Source organism: Nelusetta ayraudi, unplaced genomic scaffold (genome assembly GCF_046127955.1).
Source record: "Nelusetta ayraudi isolate G7.1 ecotype Tasmania unplaced genomic scaffold, CSIRO-AGI_Nayr_v1 ptg000023l, whole genome shotgun sequence".
Lineage (NCBI taxonomy): Eukaryota > Metazoa > Chordata > Actinopteri > Tetraodontiformes > Monacanthidae > Nelusetta > Nelusetta ayraudi.
The window spans coordinates 360480-378899 of record NW_027466073.1 but is presented as its reverse complement, the minus strand read 5'-3'; the positions used below and the strand labels follow the sequence as shown (position 1 = coordinate 378899).

The following is an 18420-nucleotide window of genomic DNA, read 5'->3' as shown; positions in this document are numbered from 1 at the left end:
CAGATTTGCAAACTAGGTATAATCCACTTGAGCAACTACGCCTACAGTTTGTGTATGCATATGTAATTATACATCCGGTGTGTTATCAAACGACGGTAACTTGTGTTTTTATTGTGGACTAAAATACATCCCACACTGTTCGTAAAGAATAATTTGTCACACACGTGTACAGTAATCCTCTAAATGCGTTAATTGTCGAAGATTGATCTTGTGCTGCAACTTGACCGGAAGCGCTTGTTGTTAACTGCCGCCGACTTGACTCCTGTTGGTTCGCTGCTAAGGACATGATGCCTTCCCGCAGAGAGGAGCCCTCACCATCACCATCCTCTGAGCGGAAAGCAGATGCTGGAGGACACCGACGTGGATGAGACCGTGTCCCGGATCGTAGCGGGAGTCCCCGGAGGACCATGGGTCTGACGGAGCTGCTGCTCGGACTGCTGTGGTTCCGCTCCACTTCGCTCTGTGCAGGTGAGAAACAGCCACAGCGGCAGCAGCAGCAGCAGCAGCAGCAACAACAACAGAGCGTCTCCACTGCCGGGGATGTGTGTTTCCACGGGCTCTCTCATCCTCCTGGGTGTGCGTGTTTGTTGCGAGATCATAGCCACCAACAAAAGATCTGGCGTCTAATATCGCGTCTCATACACGCGATAGTGTCGGGACAGAAGAATGGACGTTCACACCCCGTACAGGGGCTCTGTGTTGCATGCTATATCCAGCATCTCCCTGTTAAAGGGACAAATGAAGACGTGGTTGTGTTGACTTTTGTGATGTGTTGAGGGTGAGAAGATGCGACCGCCGCTGTGTCTGTGGGGACCTTCTATGGTGATCGATCTGTGGTGGGTAAACGATCAGGGTTTGTGTGGAAACATGGTGGCTACCTCACAAATGTGATGCTGCCATCAGCATGACATCACTCCTCCTCTGCAGTCAGTCAGTCAACCCCCTGCTCGGTTCCCGCACCCGCACCCCCACCTCCTCCACCATCTCCCCACCCCCTCTATTGTTATGGCCGGCACTTAACAGGCTCGAGAATAAAGTCGAAGGGTGTTAAGAGAAATAAGCAGGCGACCAGTGTGGAAGATAGGAGATAGGGTGTGTGTGTGTGTGTGTGTGTGTGTGTGTGTGTGCGTGTGTGTGTGTGTGTGTGTGTGTGTATGTGGGAGAGAGAGAGAGAGAGAGAGAGAGAGAGAGAAAAGCAATACACCTTGACAAGGGTGTACACTTTGCACACACACACACACACACACACACACACACACACACACACACACACACACCGTGATACAAATCACTTGAACTTGTTTGACACCCTTGTCACAAAATGCCAGTAGGTAGACCCGACACTCGCACACCAAGGATCGCAGCCCCTGGATGGATCTCTGAGCCTCAGTACTCCAAGTACCTCAGTTTCATTTTCTCTCCAAAAAAAATGAACAGTTGAAGGACAATACTGTACATTCTGAGTGGTCAGCAGATGTTACTGTAAACCTGTTACCAAACTATGAGGAGCATTGCGTTGATGATTATATGATTTTACCTGTGAGTGTACAAAGTGTCCAGCAACTCCAGATCACTGCAGAACGCACAGGTTCTGTTTACGGACGGGTGGCTGCAGGACCTGGAGATGTTTGAAGTGGATTCTTTAGTCGATCGCTGTTGTTGTTGTCGTTACAATAGTAATGGTCATCTTAATTGTTGGTTTATCGGCCAATGTGTTTCTTGTCAAGTTGACAATGGACAAGCGTGACGCTAGTTGACAATCCACACGGGACAACCCACGAACGGACGCGCTAATGTAATGGTTTGAGAAGACAACGCTGTGTAGAAACAACTCTTTTCTTCCTACTCAAGTCACACACAGCATTTATAACTAGCTTCTGTGAAAAGTATGTGCTTCTGTGAAAAGTATGTGCTTCTGTGTGTGTGTGTGTGTGTGTGTGTGAGTGTGTGTGTCTGTGTGTGTGCAGAGGTGGCAAAGAATTCATATCCTGTACTTAAGAAAAATGATGTATACTGATGTAAAAAAGGAAGAAGAAGGAAATACTCAGGTAAAAGCAACAGTACTGATTCAGCTCTTTTACTTAAGTAAAAGTAAGAAAGTACAAGTTCTGAAAAGTACTGAAATGAAATGAAAAGGAAAAATTACCTTTTTTTTGCAATTAATGAAACAACACATTTGTTGTTAATTTTACAAAAGTGCAAAAAAAAAAACCTTTTGTACTCTCAATATTATAGTTTTTTTTCCTTTTTCAACTGCGGCACAATCAAACTGTAATCAGTCATACCTGTGACCAATGAACCATTATTGGATGTTTACACTCTTAATTGCAATAGCCAATGTTATTTTCTTTTGTGTTTTTTATGTCACTTTTATGTTTAACTACACAACAGTATCGTTCAAGTAGCTTCACTTTAAGCAACAACAACTATAATACTGAGTGAATTTCTTTTAAAAGAATTTCCATCTCTAACACTTTTAAACACAAAGCTAACAAGCATCTTTTTTCCCCCAATGTAAGTAGGGGAAAGTACAGATATTTGTGAACAAATGTGGTGAGTAAAAGTAGAAAGTCATCAGAAAAAGAAACACTCAAGTAAAGTACAGATACAAATAATATAATCTACAACTATAAAGTGTTTATAATCTACCTCAATAGATTTTAAACATATACTCTACTCAGGTACAGGAGTGAAGTATTTGTACTTTGTTATTTCCCACCTCTGGATATACTGTATGTGTGTACAAAGCGTGTGAGAACTGTGAAGGACAGAAAAGAGTGATAGCCTGTCAATATCCACTGGTGAGATAGTAGTGATTTCTCACCTCCCTCTGACTTCTGCTGACTTGACTGCTTCACCTGCCTCTCTCTCTCTCTCTCTCTCTCTCTCTCTCTCTCTCTCTCTCTCTCTCTGTCTCTCTGTCTCTCTCTCGCTCTCTCTCACTCCCTCTCCCTCTCTCTCTCTCTCTCTCTCTCTCTCTCTCTCCCTCCCTCTCTCTCACTCTCCTTCTCTCCCCCGCCCCCTCTCTCTCTCTCTCTCTCTCTCGCTCTCTCTCACACACACACACACGCACACACACACACACACACACACACACACATAATCAGCAAGAGTGCACTGCGTGTGCAGTGAATGCTCTGCCTTCCTCTGTCTGCTTGATCAGGCGATGCCACTAACACTGATGAGAAGAGTTAGATGTCTAGCAGACAAAGTGAGAGAACGTTTCTTACTTCCAGCTTGTGCTATGATAAAGTCGTTGCCTGGAATGCCTTTTCAAATGTTTTTAGAGCTCCACCTCCTGCCTGCGTTGAAACTAGATATAAAGGTGGCTCGCGCTGAGTCATATTTCTGTCACCGCCGTCTCGACCGGAGCACGAGCTCCTTTCAACAGTGAAAGTCTGACTGGCTCTGTGTCTCTGTCCCGCACCAGCCTGCACCGAGCGAGTGGAGGTGCACGCGGAGCGGAGGGGGGTCATCTACAGCCCCGCCTGGCCTTTAAACTACCCACCTGGAGTCAACTGCAGCTGGCACATCCAGGGGGGACAGGGAGAGGTCATCACCATCAGGTAGCGCTCAGGCTCACGCAGGCAGCCGCTGCTGGCTGACCACTGGAACCAGCGCTGGAGTCTGGTTTGTTCTGATGCAGTGGTTCTCAACTGGTGGGAGTCTCGGGGCCTTATTATGAAGCCGCGGTACAAATTTATTCCACAGAAATAAAAACGCGAGCCCACTGTCTGTCATGTCTAGTAAATCAATTATTTTGAATTGAGTTGTGTGTCCAGCAAAATAGATGGACAACATCTCTATTGATATTTTCTCTATTTCCACCACCAGTTGAGAAACACTGACATAGACCACACCACTGACTGGAACGATGCCGTCTGCGTTCTTGCTGCAGTTTCCGGAACTTCGACGTGGCCGAGTCCGGAAGTTGCTCCGGCGACTGGCTGGTGCTGAGCCCCACATGGAACGGGGAGTCCAGGCTGTGTGGCTCCGAGATGCCGCCGCCCTTCTTCTCCACCAGGGGGCGGGTGTGGCTCTATTTCCACTCTCAGCCCAACAGCAGCGGGCAGGCGCAAGGCTTCCGCCTCTCCTACATCAGAGGTAAACTGGGTCCTCTGTCACAGTATGTGTCATAATCTGAAAGGTATAATGAGTAAAAATAAAAAATACATATTTTCCTTCTCTGTTATAATACCAATATTATTGCTCTAAGAAACAATATGAGCAATGTGAAAGGCAGGACATGCTGTAACACCTTATTTCCACTTTAACATCAAGTTTTTAGAAGGGTTTTTATGAGTTGTTGTTGTTGTTGTTGTTGTTTTATTATTTACATTCATTATTATATTTTTATTTATTTATGTTTTTTTTAAATTTTATTTAACCTTCTCAATGTAAAAAGGTTATTGTGTGTTTGATTTCAATATTTGTGTGTGTGTGTGTGTGTGTGTGCATGTGTGTGTGTGTCCTGCAGCGAGATGCTGCACTTGTCATACTGTGTCGTACTGTGATGACCCTGTATCACATGACAGGGTCCTCACAGTGTACAGGGTCGCATGATGACCCTGTAGACATTAGCAGCAGCTTCTTGGTTTTAAAATCCCGCCACTTGGTGTTCACCCCGCCCACCCCCACCATAGGTCACCTGGGTCAGAGCAGCTGCCAGCCGGACGAGTTCCTCTGCGGCAACGGGAAGTGTCTCCCCCGCTCCTGGAGGTGTAACGGTCAGGACGAGTGTGGCGACGCCACCGACGAGCGCAGCTGCTGGCCGCCCCCCACCGAGGCCCCCCCGGGCCTCTGCCCCCCGGGCTCCGTGCCCTGCACCCAGGCTCAGTCCACCCGCTGCCTGCCCGCCGCCCTGCGCTGCAACCGGGCCCGCGACTGCCCCGACGGCGCCGACGAGCTGGGCTGCCCCGACACCGCCTGCGGCAAACGCCTGGGCAACTTCTACGGCTCCTTCGCCTCGCCCGACTTCTTCCGGCCCAACAGGAGCGCCGCCTCGGAGCTGCGCTGCTCCTGGCTGCTGGACACGCAGGACCCCAAGCCCATCGTGCTGCAGCTGGACCTGCGCCTCGGCCCCGGGGACTCGCTGCACGTCTACGACGGGCTGCTCCAGCGGGCGGAGCGCCTCCTGCAGGTGCTGTCCTACCACAACAACAGGCGCCCGGCGCTGCTGGAATCCAGCCACGGCCAGATGAGCGTTTTGTACCTGGCCCAGCTCCACAGCCCCGGGCACGGCTTCAACGCCACCTACCAGGTACTGCCGATGTTTTGGTCTCGCATGATAACCACGAAACCTATTTGAGCTCTGCTGCCCGTCATCCTCTCGATGCTAAATGTGAATTTAGTATCAGGCACCGGCCGATAAAGCGCCTCATGTTCACTATAGCCCCATTTAGCTTTTATGTTTTCAATGCTTTTCTCCATTTTCTAATATATGTTAGGTATAAAAAGTTTTTTTTTTTTAAATACTTGAAAGTTTCGACGCGCTTTCTTCTGTCTTCTTCAGAGAAGCGCCACCCCGGTGTTGGTGGGGAACGTGTCTTATCAGCCGATGTTACCAAGGAATGAACAAACATAAAAGGAAAGGAAAAATCAAAACAAGATGACAAAAAAAAAAAAGAGGCAGCGATAGCCGATCACTGCTGTGGTGAAAACCAAATTATCAAGTGGGAAGAAACAAAAATCATTTGCACTGAAGAGAACAGATTTCAGCAGCAGAGAGGGCTCGCGCTCCGCAGGGTTTTGTCCTTGGTCTGTATAATGGTGTGACGGGAATGGTGAGAGGAGTGGTGTTGGTGGAACGGGGTTAGGGTTGTGTGGGCCTGTGTGTGAGTGAGAGGAGTTTGAAGTGGATGCATTGTAGATTCTGAAGGACGAGGCTGATGTGGTCACAAGCGCAGGTATGAGTAAGGAGGATTGTGAGGAGTGAGCAGGGTGTGCTGCATGTACATGAATATGATGAGGCACGTTCATGTTTCCACCAGCAACAGGATGACGCATCTCTCGAAGACAGAAGGAGGTCCATCGATACTGTCTGGTGTTTTAAAAAAACGGATTGATGTTACGGCAACACGGTGGTGCAGCAGTTAGCACTGTTGCAGCGTAGGAAATATAAGGGGGTCCTGGCTGGTTGGACCCCCCCCCCCCGATTAATATTGAAAGTCTCAAAGCAAAACTTTAAGGGGGTCTCGATTTTTTTCAAAAAGCTAAAAAATATATATTATATATTATTGTCACTAATGGTCACTAAAATCTCTCTATGATCATCTTGTCTAATATTACATTTTTAAAAAAATATTATTCACTTTTTTTGTCACTATTGGTATATTCCAATATCTGTCAAAATTCCCCCCCCCCACACACACACACACACACTGCGCTGTCGCCTCCTAGCAAGAAAGTTGCGGGTTTGATCCCCGGCCTGGGGCCTTCATGTGTGGAGTTTGCATGGTCTCCCTGTGTCTGTGTGGCTTCTCTCCGGGTTCTCCGGCTTCCTCCCACACTCCTCACAACATGCATGTGAGGTCAATTGGAAACTCTAAATTGTCGAAGGTGTGTGTGAGAGAGCAAATGGTTGTTTGTATCTCTGTATGTATACACCTGGGGAAACTGCCCACAGAGCTGCAACCCAATCAACAGCCCACCCGAACCACGAGTTGCGAAACGCTGTTTTACGTTTTCTATGTAAGCAAAACTGGAGGAGAGTATTGCCTCGAGTTCACTTCCCGTGCGTGTCTCCCAGGTCAAAGGTTACTGTTTCCCCGGCGAGCGTCCCTGCGGTGGCGATGAGGGCTGCTACTCGGAGCGCCAGCGCTGCGACGGCTACTGGCACTGCCCGTCGGGCCGCGACGAGGAGGGCTGCCCCGCCTGCCCCCGCGGGGAGTTCCCCTGCGAGGGGGGTGGGGGCGGAGCCACGGGCTGCTACCCGGCCTCGGAGCGCTGCAACAACCAGAAGAGGTGTCCGGACGGCTCGGACGAGAAGAACTGCTTCGACTGCCAGCCGGGGAACTTCCACTGCGGCACCAACCTGTGCATCTTCGAGACGTGGCGCTGCGACGGCCAGGAGGACTGCCTGGACGGCAGCGACGAGAGGGACTGCCTGGCCGCCGTCCCCAGGAAAGTCATCACGGCCGCCCTGATCGGCAGCCTGGTGTGCAGCCTGCTGCTGGTCATCGCGCTCGGCTGCGCGCTCAAACTCCACTCCCTCAGGAACAGGGAGTACAGGTAGGGGGCGCCAGGACGCTCTGCTCTGCTCTGCTATGCTCTGCTCTGCATTGACACACTTGGAGGTCAGGGGCGACACCGAGGGTTGGGCAAACCTTTCGAATGGTTGGGCCACAATGGGTTCTAAAACATGGACGGACGGGGGCAGGAGCAGATTGATGGAGTGTTTTGGTGAAAATTATGCTCTCAAGTCAATTGAAAATGAACGAAAGCAAAGTTACAACAAAATATGTGTCTTTGAAGCCCCAAGGTATTTAGCTCTTTATTAAAATTACTCTTAAAACACTGAAAATATTGATGAAATACAGCATTTTTTTTGCTTACTTACTATTAATTGAATTTCTTAAAGTTCGGCGGGCCGTATTAAAAATCTTAACGGGCCGCATATGCCCCTGGGCCGTAATTTGCCCACCCCTATGCTAAACCATACATGGATCATAAAAACTGAACAGCAGACTGGCTAAATGTCAATTCTTTTCCCAGTGGCCACTCGAGGTACTGCAGCCAGAATCGCATAAATAAGGCTCAAAACACATTTTCCCCATAGACTTCAAAACAAAAAAAAACACCAGCTGGCAGGATGACTGTGACCTGGAATACAGTTCATAATAAATTTTTGGATTGTGCATTTTTCAGGACTTGACAGACTTTTAATCTTTCAAAAAAAAAAGAAAAAAGATAAAGACCAGAAAATCAATAGAAAAGAGTTTTTATATTCCCAGCGTGACGTCATGGCGTCTTACGTGCTGCTGTGTCTCGGCTCGTTCTGATAGGCTGATGCGTCCCTACAATTGTTATTTTAATATCAAGAATAAAGATATAAAAAAATGTTTATTTATCAAACAGATATTTAAAAAACAAATTTACTTGTAATAGGAATACAGATGCTCAAAAAAAAAAAACAAAATCAGATACTACTAAAAGAAAAGTTCTCCTTGTCTATTTTTGCCTGTGATGAAAATGGTGTTCACTCTTTGTTTTTATTTCTTCAACTTTATTGCAATTCAACAACATTGACAAAGATAAAAATCATCAACACATACATTTAACTTATACGGAGGATTTTAAGGCTTCATTGATAGTCTGGATGGCTTTCTTATAGTCCATTCGTGTGTCAAACGACATCTCCTGTACAGGAGTGAACGTCAATATAAGTATATACGTGCACTGACATATGCCTGTAAGGAAGGAGTTAAATGACGTAACCAGGAAGTAGCCAGAGTTAGCCTGAAACCTCAACGTATGTACTAACAGGGCCAGTTGCGTTTAGCAGAAGTCCTTTCAAAGTGCAGCGTGTGTTTCCTGAAACGTGGCTCCCCCTGCAGGTGCTCAGCGTCCGTCTTCTCTTTCGCTTTCGTCTCTCTCGCAGAGCTTTCGAGACCCAGATGACTCAGATGGAGGCGGACTTTGTGGAGAGAGAAGCCCCGCCTTCCTACGGCCAGTTGATTGCTCAGGGCCTCATCCCTCCTGTCGAGGACTTCCCGGTGTACAACCCCGCCCAGGTTGTTGATAACACAACACACACTGGATACATAAAAACCAAAAAAAAAACATTGTATGCTTTAATCAGCTTTAGCAACTGATCGCTTGTATTTGTACCTGCACAGTGTTTTTCAACCTTTTTTGAGCCACAGCACATTTTTTACAGTGAAAAAAATCCCATGGCGCGTACACCACCAAACAAAAATGATATGAAATTACACTTTTTAGCCTAATAATGACAATATAGTCTGTGAATTTACTTATACTCACTCTTTTTAAATTAAGGGACTTAGATTAGATTTCTTCTGAACGCAGCGTTTCTTAACTGGTGGGTCGTGACCCAAAAGTGGGTTGCGGAGCTCCAGGATTTTGATTTATAAAGAAAATGCTGGGCATTTATTTTCATTCAAGTAATTAGAATAATTTATTTAGAAATTGGGCATTTTTATTTTTTGTGGAATAAATTTGAGGGCTGTGGGGGAAAAAATTGTGTCACAACTTCATTAAAAGGATAAAAATGTGGGTCCTGAGACTCCACCAGTTGAGAACCGCTGTTTTAATGCACAGTCACTCCTCAATGGAATTGTTTTTATCTTAATTCGACCAATTAACTGAAATTGTACAATTTTTTCACCACACACCTGACGTCTCACAGTACATTAGCATTAGCCTGCCACCGTACAGTGGCTCTAAACCGCTAAAGCATCGATGTGTCCTCGCAGGCCTCCGTGTTGCAGAACCTGCGCCTGGCGATGCGCAGACAGATCCGGCGTCACTCGACGCGCCGCAGCAGCAGCAGCAGCTCCTCCTCCTCATCTTCCTCCCGTCGGCGCCTCAGCCACCTGTGGACTCGCCTGTTCAACGCCCGGGGGCCGCGGACGCGGGGCCACGCCCTCCTCCTGGACCCACCCGGGCCCACGCAGGTCACCCTGGGGCTTCAGAGCTACCGGACGGTGAGCGTGCCGGGGACCCGGGCCAGTCCCAGGTCCGGGGCCGGGCTCGGGGACGAGGAGGGAGCTCTGGGCGCCACTCCCGGCTCCTGTTGCCTGGCCAGCATGGAGTTGCGGCCCTATGCACGGGAGAGTCCGGCCTCGCCCGTCTCCTTTCAGTCAGAGGACGGCGCCGAGGGGGCGGGACCGTCGCCTCTCAGCAGGGAAAGCATCAGGCCTCAACAGTGGGAGACCCTCACCCCTCATCAAAGTGGGCCCTCTCCACAGGAGCCCTCGGTGGCCCCCTGGGCGTCTAAGAAACTGATCCTGGAGTTTGCCGTCAACCTGCAGGGTGTTTCCCTGAGACGCTACTCCCCCTTAGGGCCTCTGTCTCCGGGGTCTCCCTCCTCCCAGCTGGCCTCTACAAGCCAGCCTCCGTCACAGGGGCTGGAAGTGGCTTTATCTCCGGAGCCTGTTTCGTCTTCGTCTTCGTCTTCTACTTCTTCTTCTTCTTCTACTTCCTCTTCCTCTTCTTCTTCTTCTTTTTCCTCCGTGAAAGCAAAGGACCCCCTTACTGCTGGAGTGCCCAGCAGAAGGAGGCGTGGCAAGAGGAGACTCAGCAGGCTGAGCAGGACCTTCAGTGATGAGGGGGGAGGTTCAGCATCGACACCCTGCTAAGAGTGTGGTGGGTGGAAGATGCCACCCCCGCGATGCTCCTCCACCTCCACCTCCAAGAGAGGAAACACCGAGGAGGTGATGTAAAATAACAAAGACGCTCAGGTCCGTGAGCGACCCTCTGAACGCTTACCAATCCACATTTGCACAAAAGCTCCTTTGATTATTGAAACCAGCGCTTTCTGTCTATGCTGTACAGTGAATCTCTATTGTTAAGCCGAATGTTAAAGAGACAGTTCACTCCGACGTTCAGGATTTATGTGCTTACCCAGTTTTGTGTAGAATTGGTTTTGAGGTTCGCTGTAAAGTCCCGTCTCTCTTTGCGGTGACGCTTATTTCCCTTTGGGTGGATTTGCCTCTGACTTCAGTCGAAGAAAGCCTGCTGCAGTCCTGCGCTCCTGCTCCACGCAAACCTGCTCCAGTAACCAAAACTATCCAGGCCGCATGTCCTCTCAAAAATGCCAAAGCCGCCTTTTTAAAAAGAGCCATTTTGCACCGCTTTATACTGTGAACCATCAAGGCCTATAAAGTTAGAAGACAACGATCTCTGTCTTATTACCCACGTAATTAAATGAGCTGACGTTTAGTGAATTATTTTTAGAACATTTAATAACAAATCTGATGACATCGTTAGTACTTGTTTAGGCTTCAACTTATTTTTTGGTAAGTAGTGACTGGTAACTAAAGGAAAATTCTAAAGGGACTTCCAGCAATTTACAGCATGTAACAACGTCGAGATCCCTGAATCATGTTAAATATTTTTTTTTTTTACATTTTCCTGTGGCAGGAAATTAAACCCTTAGCAAAAAAGACTGCTGACCAGGTTCAAATCCCTGCAAACTCAGACAAATTGGTTTACTGCAGGCAGTCACTACTTTCACTTTGTCTTTGCCAAGTAAAAAGAAACAAGAGATTCTGTGAAATAGCATTATTTCACCCACCGTTTTTGCTACTGAGCCGTACACTCACTGGCCACTTTGGTACACCTGCTTGCTTGTTAACATGAATACCGAATCAGCCAATCACACGACAGCAGCTGAATGCGTTTAGATGGTGAAGACAATTTGCTGAAGTTCCAAGCGAGCATCAGAATGGGCACGAGAGGGGATTCAAGTGACTTTGAACATGGTATTGTTGTTGGTGACAGACAAGCAACTCTTAAATATTACAGAAACTGCTGATCTGCAGGGATTTTCATGCACATCCATCTCTGGGGTTTACAGAGAATGGTCTGAACAAGAAAATATATCCAGTGAGTGGCAGTTGTGTGGACGAAAAAGCCTTGTTGAAGTGAGAGGTGAGAGGAGAATGGGCAGACTGGTTTGAGGTGATAGCAAGGCAACAATAGCTCAAACAGCCACTCATTACTATGAAGGAGTGGAGAAGACCGTCTCTGAATGCACAACACGTTGGACCATGAACAAGATGGGCTACAGTAGAAGAAGACCACACCTGGTTCAAGGCATTGACCATTGTTTAAATACCACAGCCTATGTGTTGTTGCTGACCATCCCTTTGTGGCCGCAATGTGCCCATCTCCTGACGGCTACTTCCAGCAGGATAATGCACCATGTCACAAAGCTCATATCATGTCAGACTGGTTTTCTAGAACATGACTGTTCTCCAATGGCCTCCACAGTCACCAGATCTCAATCCTATAGAGCATCTTTGGGATGTGGTGGAATGGGAGATCTGCTTTATATATGTGAACAAGACCCTCAAGAGATACTTGAACTCCTCCATCTGCAGGGGCTCTGGTGAGAACAAGCCACCTTTTTCCAGTTGAGGGCCATGACCTCGAACTTGGAGGTGCTGATTCTCATCCCAGCCACTTCACACTCAACTGCAAACCGCCCCAGCAGGCATTGAAGGTCCTGGCTCGATGAAGCCAACTTGACCACATCATCTGCAAGAAGCAGAGACGCAATCATGTGGTTCCCAAACCGGACCCCCTCGCGCCCCTGGCTGGGCCGACAAATTCTGTCCATAAAAATAATGAACAGAACCGGTGACAGAGGGCAGCCCTGCCAGAGCCTAAAACAGACTTGGAACAAGTCTGACTTACTGCTGGCAATGCGAACCAGACTGCTGCTCTAATCATACAGGGACTAAACAGCCCTGAACAGAGGACCCCGGGCCCCGTACTCCTGGAGTACTTCCCACAAGATGCAATGGGATCCCTTGTCGGACTCCTTCTCCAAATCTGCAAAGCACATGTGGACCGGTCGGGGTGAACTTCCATGAACCCTCGAGCATCTGTTTGAGAGCGTAGAGCTAGCCCAGCTTTCCGCAATCAGGACGGAAACCGCATTCATTATAGACGTGCAGCCAACAAATCAGCCGCAACGTCCATCGTGTCAATATGGACCAAGATCTCTGAGGACCTTGTTGAAAGTATGCCACAAGAGCTCAGGCAGTTCTGAGGGCAAGACTAGACTAGTGAGGTGTACCTAATAAAGTGGCCAGTGAGTCTATATTGCAGTTTGCTTTTTTGCGAAAACCTTATTTATTTGGCCTTGTCAAGTAGATCCCAGCTCCAGTCTAAAGCTTGTCAGTTGGAAACACATTGTGGTTAGCCCGTACAGAGACTAACTTGGTTCACTCAGCTGTATGAATGGCAACAGTCAAAGTTTGTGTCGCCGTCTTTACATTTTGCATTTAGTAATATTTTGGCGTCAGATTCAAATATTCATCAAACACTCATTGTGAAATATTTCCGTGACTTTCATTCGCCTCCAAAACAAATGCACATATGGCAGGATGAGTACGCTGCGTGCAAGCAAAAGTCTCTGACAGCAGAGGGCGCTGGTGTCACAACCACTTTCGTCCAAAAGGGGGTGCTAAGTTCCGCAAAGCCAGCGGGCTACCGGTTCCTTAAAGCCACTCTAAGAAGACAAATCAGAGCCAAATTTGAAGTGTGTTTTCATTAAGCGTTTAGAATTGGGAATACTAATATGGTGAAGCATAGCTAAAAATCAATCACAGCAATGTCACACGCACGTATTTCAGATGATACCAATCAAAGTTACTTTTGCATTAAGAATAACACTCTTGTCAAATACTGTACACTTCAAAAGCTTTTTAATTTTTTTTACTTCTAACTTGTCGACACAGGTTGAGAATCCAAATGTAATGACAGGCCTTTAACTCGGCCCTCTCGCTCTCTTTATTGGTGTTATTATTGATGAGTGAACTCTCCTCCAGGGGAACTCCTTTGCACCTTGAATGAACTCGAGTCTCGCGTGCCAGGAAATGTTGTAGAGAGCATTTACTTCAGAATATTCCAGCCTTACTGCTGCTGCCCAGTTACTCCCTGTGGATGTCTGAGCTGCCGGTTTAATTGATTCTAGAGTCATATATCTATACTGTGGAACGTGAAATGGCACAATGTCAAAGATTTCTTTCCCCCCCCTCCCAGAAGGTACTGAACGACTTAACGGATATTTTCAATATGCTGGACATAAGTGATGACCCTTTACTTGCTTCTAATTACAATTTAAATTTTTATTGAAAATTATTATTTTCAATTATATATAAAAAATATATATATATACAAACACACAATAGTGTTTTTTTTTTTAGTTTCTGCCTCTGCTACTGCATTAATATATTTATCAGGTGACACGACAGGGGACAGCGGAGAATGACGTGCTCCAAAATGCTGCCAGTTTTCCATGTGCACTGTAATGCTTCTTTAAACAAAGTGAACTCAGCTTTTTACTTTTAGCCTGCTAAATGTGCCATGACCCTTGCACCTCATGCTTTCTTCTCATTAAGCTGCTATGTGTAATGTGCCATTAGAGATCACACCTGGACTTTGGTTAGGTTAAGAGCTATGATTTTTTTTTTTTTTTTCATTTATCATTTCCAAGATGTGGACAGCAAGACAACAGGGTTCTTTCAGTTTTTCTGTCTTTTTTCTTTTTTCATTGTGCCTTTTTCCAACACTTCATTTTGAAGCCTGGCGTGCTCTTGAACAGAAGTCTCGCTGCTGTCACATGCGACATATCTGCAGAATGTCTGTCCTCATGTTTTTCTGTAGTCTGTACAGAAGTGTATAAAGATGCCTTAATGGATTTTTGCTGTAAATAGGGTTAACACTCTCACATTTGTGGTTTGCATTATTAGAAAGGGATTAGATGTGTCTGTGTGACTGGGCATGGGCTTTGGATCACTAATGTGACATGTGATTGGTACCACTGACTGTAATAGATTTGTAGTGCACCACTGTATCAGGAGTCTCTGGGATTTTTATGGCATTGGAGTTTCAGAAATAAAATATTTTTTTTCAATTCTATGAGTGTGTGTGTGTGTGTGTGTGTGTGTGTGTGTGTTTTAAAGGTCAGTTACGAAGAATACTAAACAATGTTCAGGTTTGTCTACATCTAAATCTTTGGATGAATGAAGCTTTAAGAGGGATGTGGGGGAAAAAATGAATTAAAGCAACCTTTTTCAATGCCTGCCCTACTTAAAGGTCCAGTGTGTAAAATTTGCCCCGATTTAGGATTTTTATATTTGTAAAATCTTAATATAGACTGCCCATAAACACATTACTAAAAGTACATACACGCAGTTCAAGTAACTTGGTCGTCCTATCAGTTGAGCAGTTCCCGTGAAGGTACACCGTACCTTACTGGCAAGCTTGGGGGAGGGAGGGTGAGCCCTGCAATCTAAATGGTGACCACTTGATATCACTGTTTCTTCTCCAATTCTCCAAATATTAGGTCGACTGTGGCTAAGGAGGTAGAGCGAGTCGTCCACTGACCGAGAGGTTGCCGGTTCAAATCCCGCGCCATCCCTGTCTGTTGTTGTGTCCACTTAACCCTTAATTGCTCCCAATGGAGAGCCTTGCATGGCAGCAGCCACCTATTGATGTGGGGGTGAATGAGAGGTCATTGTAAAGTGTGTGAAGGTGCTTGAAAGCGCTATATAGGAGCAATCCCTTTACACTTTTAAGCCCAATTTGAAATACTTTTGACTAGTCAATGTTCTTGAGTAGTGTTTTGCAATCATGGCCTGAGAAAGCCAAGCAAAAACAATGATAATCATTAAGTTGGGAACAGGATTGCTGAAATTTGAAAATGGATACAATGTGCACTTAAGAATTTTAAGTGAGGATTAAGCGGACACAGTGTTGAGGCCATTAGCAGTGCCGTCCCTACGTGTCGTGTGGGTTCCTTTGAGTAAACACAGCTTGGAACCACACAGATTTAAGACATGCACTTTAAAGACTAATGGGAAACTCTAAACTGTCTGCAGGTGTGAGCATGAGCAATGAACTGACGGGGTCCAGGGTGTAAGCCCACACCCGGGACACCTTGGATAGCTCCCAACACCCCTGCAACCTCAAATTCAGTGAAAGAAAATGGGTGGATGGATTTGGATTTGGATGACGATTCTGACAGGAACATGAACATCAACACAGAGTGAATAATTTGTATCATTTGACTTTATTTTCCTTAAGCCAGAGATGATTCAAGCCTCTGTGTTCAAATGTTTTGTGTAGTCTGATTCCTGTGTTCTTCTGTTAGGACAGGAAGCTGTGCATTAGGGCTCAAGAGCATTAGCTGACTGACGGTCAATAAGTTGCTTTCAGGAGCTGGCTTCATGTCTGGATGAAGCCGTTGCACCAGATGGATATGACCACTGCACATTTTTGCTCTATCCAAATGTATTTATTTATTCATTAGTTAGCTGTTAGTCGGAGGCCAATATGATGTGACATAGCTGCCTTCCACAGATTGCTAATGTACTTACAATATGCACTTACATTAACAATTTAGTGTTGAAAAAGTGTTTTTATCATTTTATCAAACTATTTAACTAAACACAAAAACATTGACATTTTCTATGTCAATAGAAATACATTGACATTCTTCATTTTCATTTCTGTTTTCTATTTTTTTTTAGAAATGGAACAGACTAACAGTCAAATATTAATGTAATACAAGCAATGTTTGCATTTGACAACCTGCTTCAAACTTTGACAGTTAAAGGTGAGGTGCAACCTGCTTGTGATGAACTATAAAAGAGAGTTTACTGACTGCATCTGACATTAACAACACACCTTGAACTCAACGCATACATCATGGGCTATTTAGACAAGACTATCAGACTGAATTGCAGCATCCAAGGAGATCTGTGTTCGTACAAAGCTGTGCAAAACATTTCTGCCAAAAAGCAAGGAGCAATCACCTGTTTTGGAATGACTGTCATAAAAAAAACAAAAACAACAACATGGCACATTTAGCAACAGCATTTCCACGGTGGAGCATGGTGGCGGCAGCAGAAATAATTTAGAATTGTGGTTTTAGACCAGATGAAAGACTGGGAGACCTTCAAGAAATTTATTTCACAAAAATAAAAACGTTAGCCCACTTTTTATCGTGTCTAGTAAATAAATTATTGAAATTATTATATTGAATTGTGTGACCAGCAAAATAAAATGCCAAACATTTTTTCAATAAAAAAAAAAGGCAAGGGACCAGTTCAGTGGTCTAGTGGTATAGTGTCAGCCCTGAGACCGGTAGGTTGTGGGTTCGATCCTCGGCCAAGTCATACTAAAGACTGTAAAAATGGTACCCGTTGCCTCCCTGCTTGGCACTCAGTATTTGAGGTTGGAACTGGCGGGTTACATCACCCAATGATTCCCGGGTGCAGCACTGCTGCTGCCCACCGCTCCCCCAGTGGATGATGGGTCAAATGCAGAGGACAACTTTTGCATCCTTCGGGATGTGACAATCACTGGGACTTTTAACTTTAAACTGCCTAGGAAGCCGCAAACCAATCAAAACAGGTTTGAGACCCGAAAGTGGGTCACGACTCACCAGCTCTAATAAATACTAAACCAAAAAAAATAATAAGCTTAAAATCAATCAAGTAAAACCCTTGGAACTGTATGGCTATTTGAATCATGACGATAAAGAAAGTTCTAAACTGCCAAAAGAATGGCTTGACCAGAAGATCAGGTTTTCTCTTCCGAGGCAGAACCTGAATCCAACTGGTGACCAAAGGAGCACAACATGACAGATTCAGAGAGGAAGAGTTTGCAAATACTGCTGAGGTGAAAAGGTTGGACGGTTTAAACATCAAATAATGCAGCAGTATTAGTTTAATGTCTTTTATTATGTTTTTAATTGGGAGCTTCAACTACAACATGGGGCTACAACTCCATCAACACAGTTTTCTCTTTCTCGTTTGTCGGGGGGTGTTTTTGTCTCTCGTACTTGACTATGAAGTGGAGATCAATGTGTAAATGATTCAGTCTGAAGTACAGTGTGCCCTCGACACATTCAGTTCCTTTGAATTAAAAATAAAACAGCTGGTTGTCTTTTTGTGTTACACAGAATTGTTTAATGTGTCTTGACAAACATTAATAGCAAAACTCAAGATTAATTCAAAGTGCTGGACCTTTTGCATTTAGACTCATATTAGAACTTAGCTGCTGTGTTTGTTCAATCACAGGCTCGACTAATACCTCCATCTTCACATATACACATACGACAACTACCTCATGAAGGCAGCAGTGGCTGTAAAAGTACACGTAAAAATATCCTGAGTTGGCAGTTATAGTGTATTATTTGTAGAGGGGGTGAAGCTGGAAAAAGCACACACCCTTGTGTTTGCATAAAGCGCAGTGGGGATGAAGGGGATTCACTGGCTGTCGGCGTCACAGCAAGCGGGTTGCGGGTTCGATTCCCGGGGTCTCGTTGGGCCTTCCTGTGTGGAGTTTGCATGTTCTCCAGGAGTCTGCGTGGGTTCTGTCCAGGCTCTCTGCTCCCTTCCACAGTCCAAAAACATGCATGTGAGCTGAATTGTCCATAGGTGTGTGTGTGTGTGTGTGTGTGTGTGTGTGTGTGTATTGTGAGACTTTCCCACAACCCTTGAGTGTAGGAGGAAGCGGGTGGATGGATAAATGGATGAATGGATAGAAAAAGACAAATTAACAGATTTGTCTGAGATATAATATTGTCTCAGTTACAACAAATGTTATATTTCTTTAGTTCTTTCAATTAATAACATGTTCCTTCTTTTGCACTATGTTGTTGCTGTATTTGTGCATTTTTTTTTCTCCCAATGTGATATCAATGAAGGCATTCTATTC

At 45.7% G+C, this 18420-nt stretch overlaps 1 protein-coding gene across 1 annotated transcript; it reads left to right on the top strand.

Annotated features, from left to right (window-relative positions):
- Nucleotides 1–263: 263 nt before the first annotated feature.
- Nucleotides 264–11767, top strand: lrp3 (low density lipoprotein receptor-related protein 3). Its single transcript, XM_076028411.1, has 7 exons — nucleotides 264–468; nucleotides 3431–3566; nucleotides 3899–4104; nucleotides 4644–5260; nucleotides 6749–7230; nucleotides 8600–8732; nucleotides 9435–11767. The coding sequence occupies exons 1-7, from the start codon at nucleotides 408–410 to the stop codon at nucleotides 10317–10319; spliced, it is 2520 nt and encodes an 839-aa protein (XP_075884526.1). The 5' UTR covers nucleotides 264–407; the 3' UTR covers nucleotides 10320–11767.
- Nucleotides 11768–18420: the final 6653 nt, after the last annotated feature.

Bases quoted from the DNA above. Each gene is read 5' to 3' on its own strand.
- lrp3 (XM_076028411.1), top strand. From the start codon at position 408: ATGGGTCTGACGGAGCTGCTGCTCGGACTGCTGTGGTTCCGCTCCACT. The intron at 5,261-6,748 runs GTACTGCCGATG...CGTGTCTCCCAG, and splicing joins GCTTCAACGCCACCTACCAG to GTCAAAGGTTACTGTTTCCC. The intron at 8,733-9,434 runs GTTGTTGATAAC...GTGTCCTCGCAG, and splicing joins CGGTGTACAACCCCGCCCAG to GCCTCCGTGTTGCAGAACCT.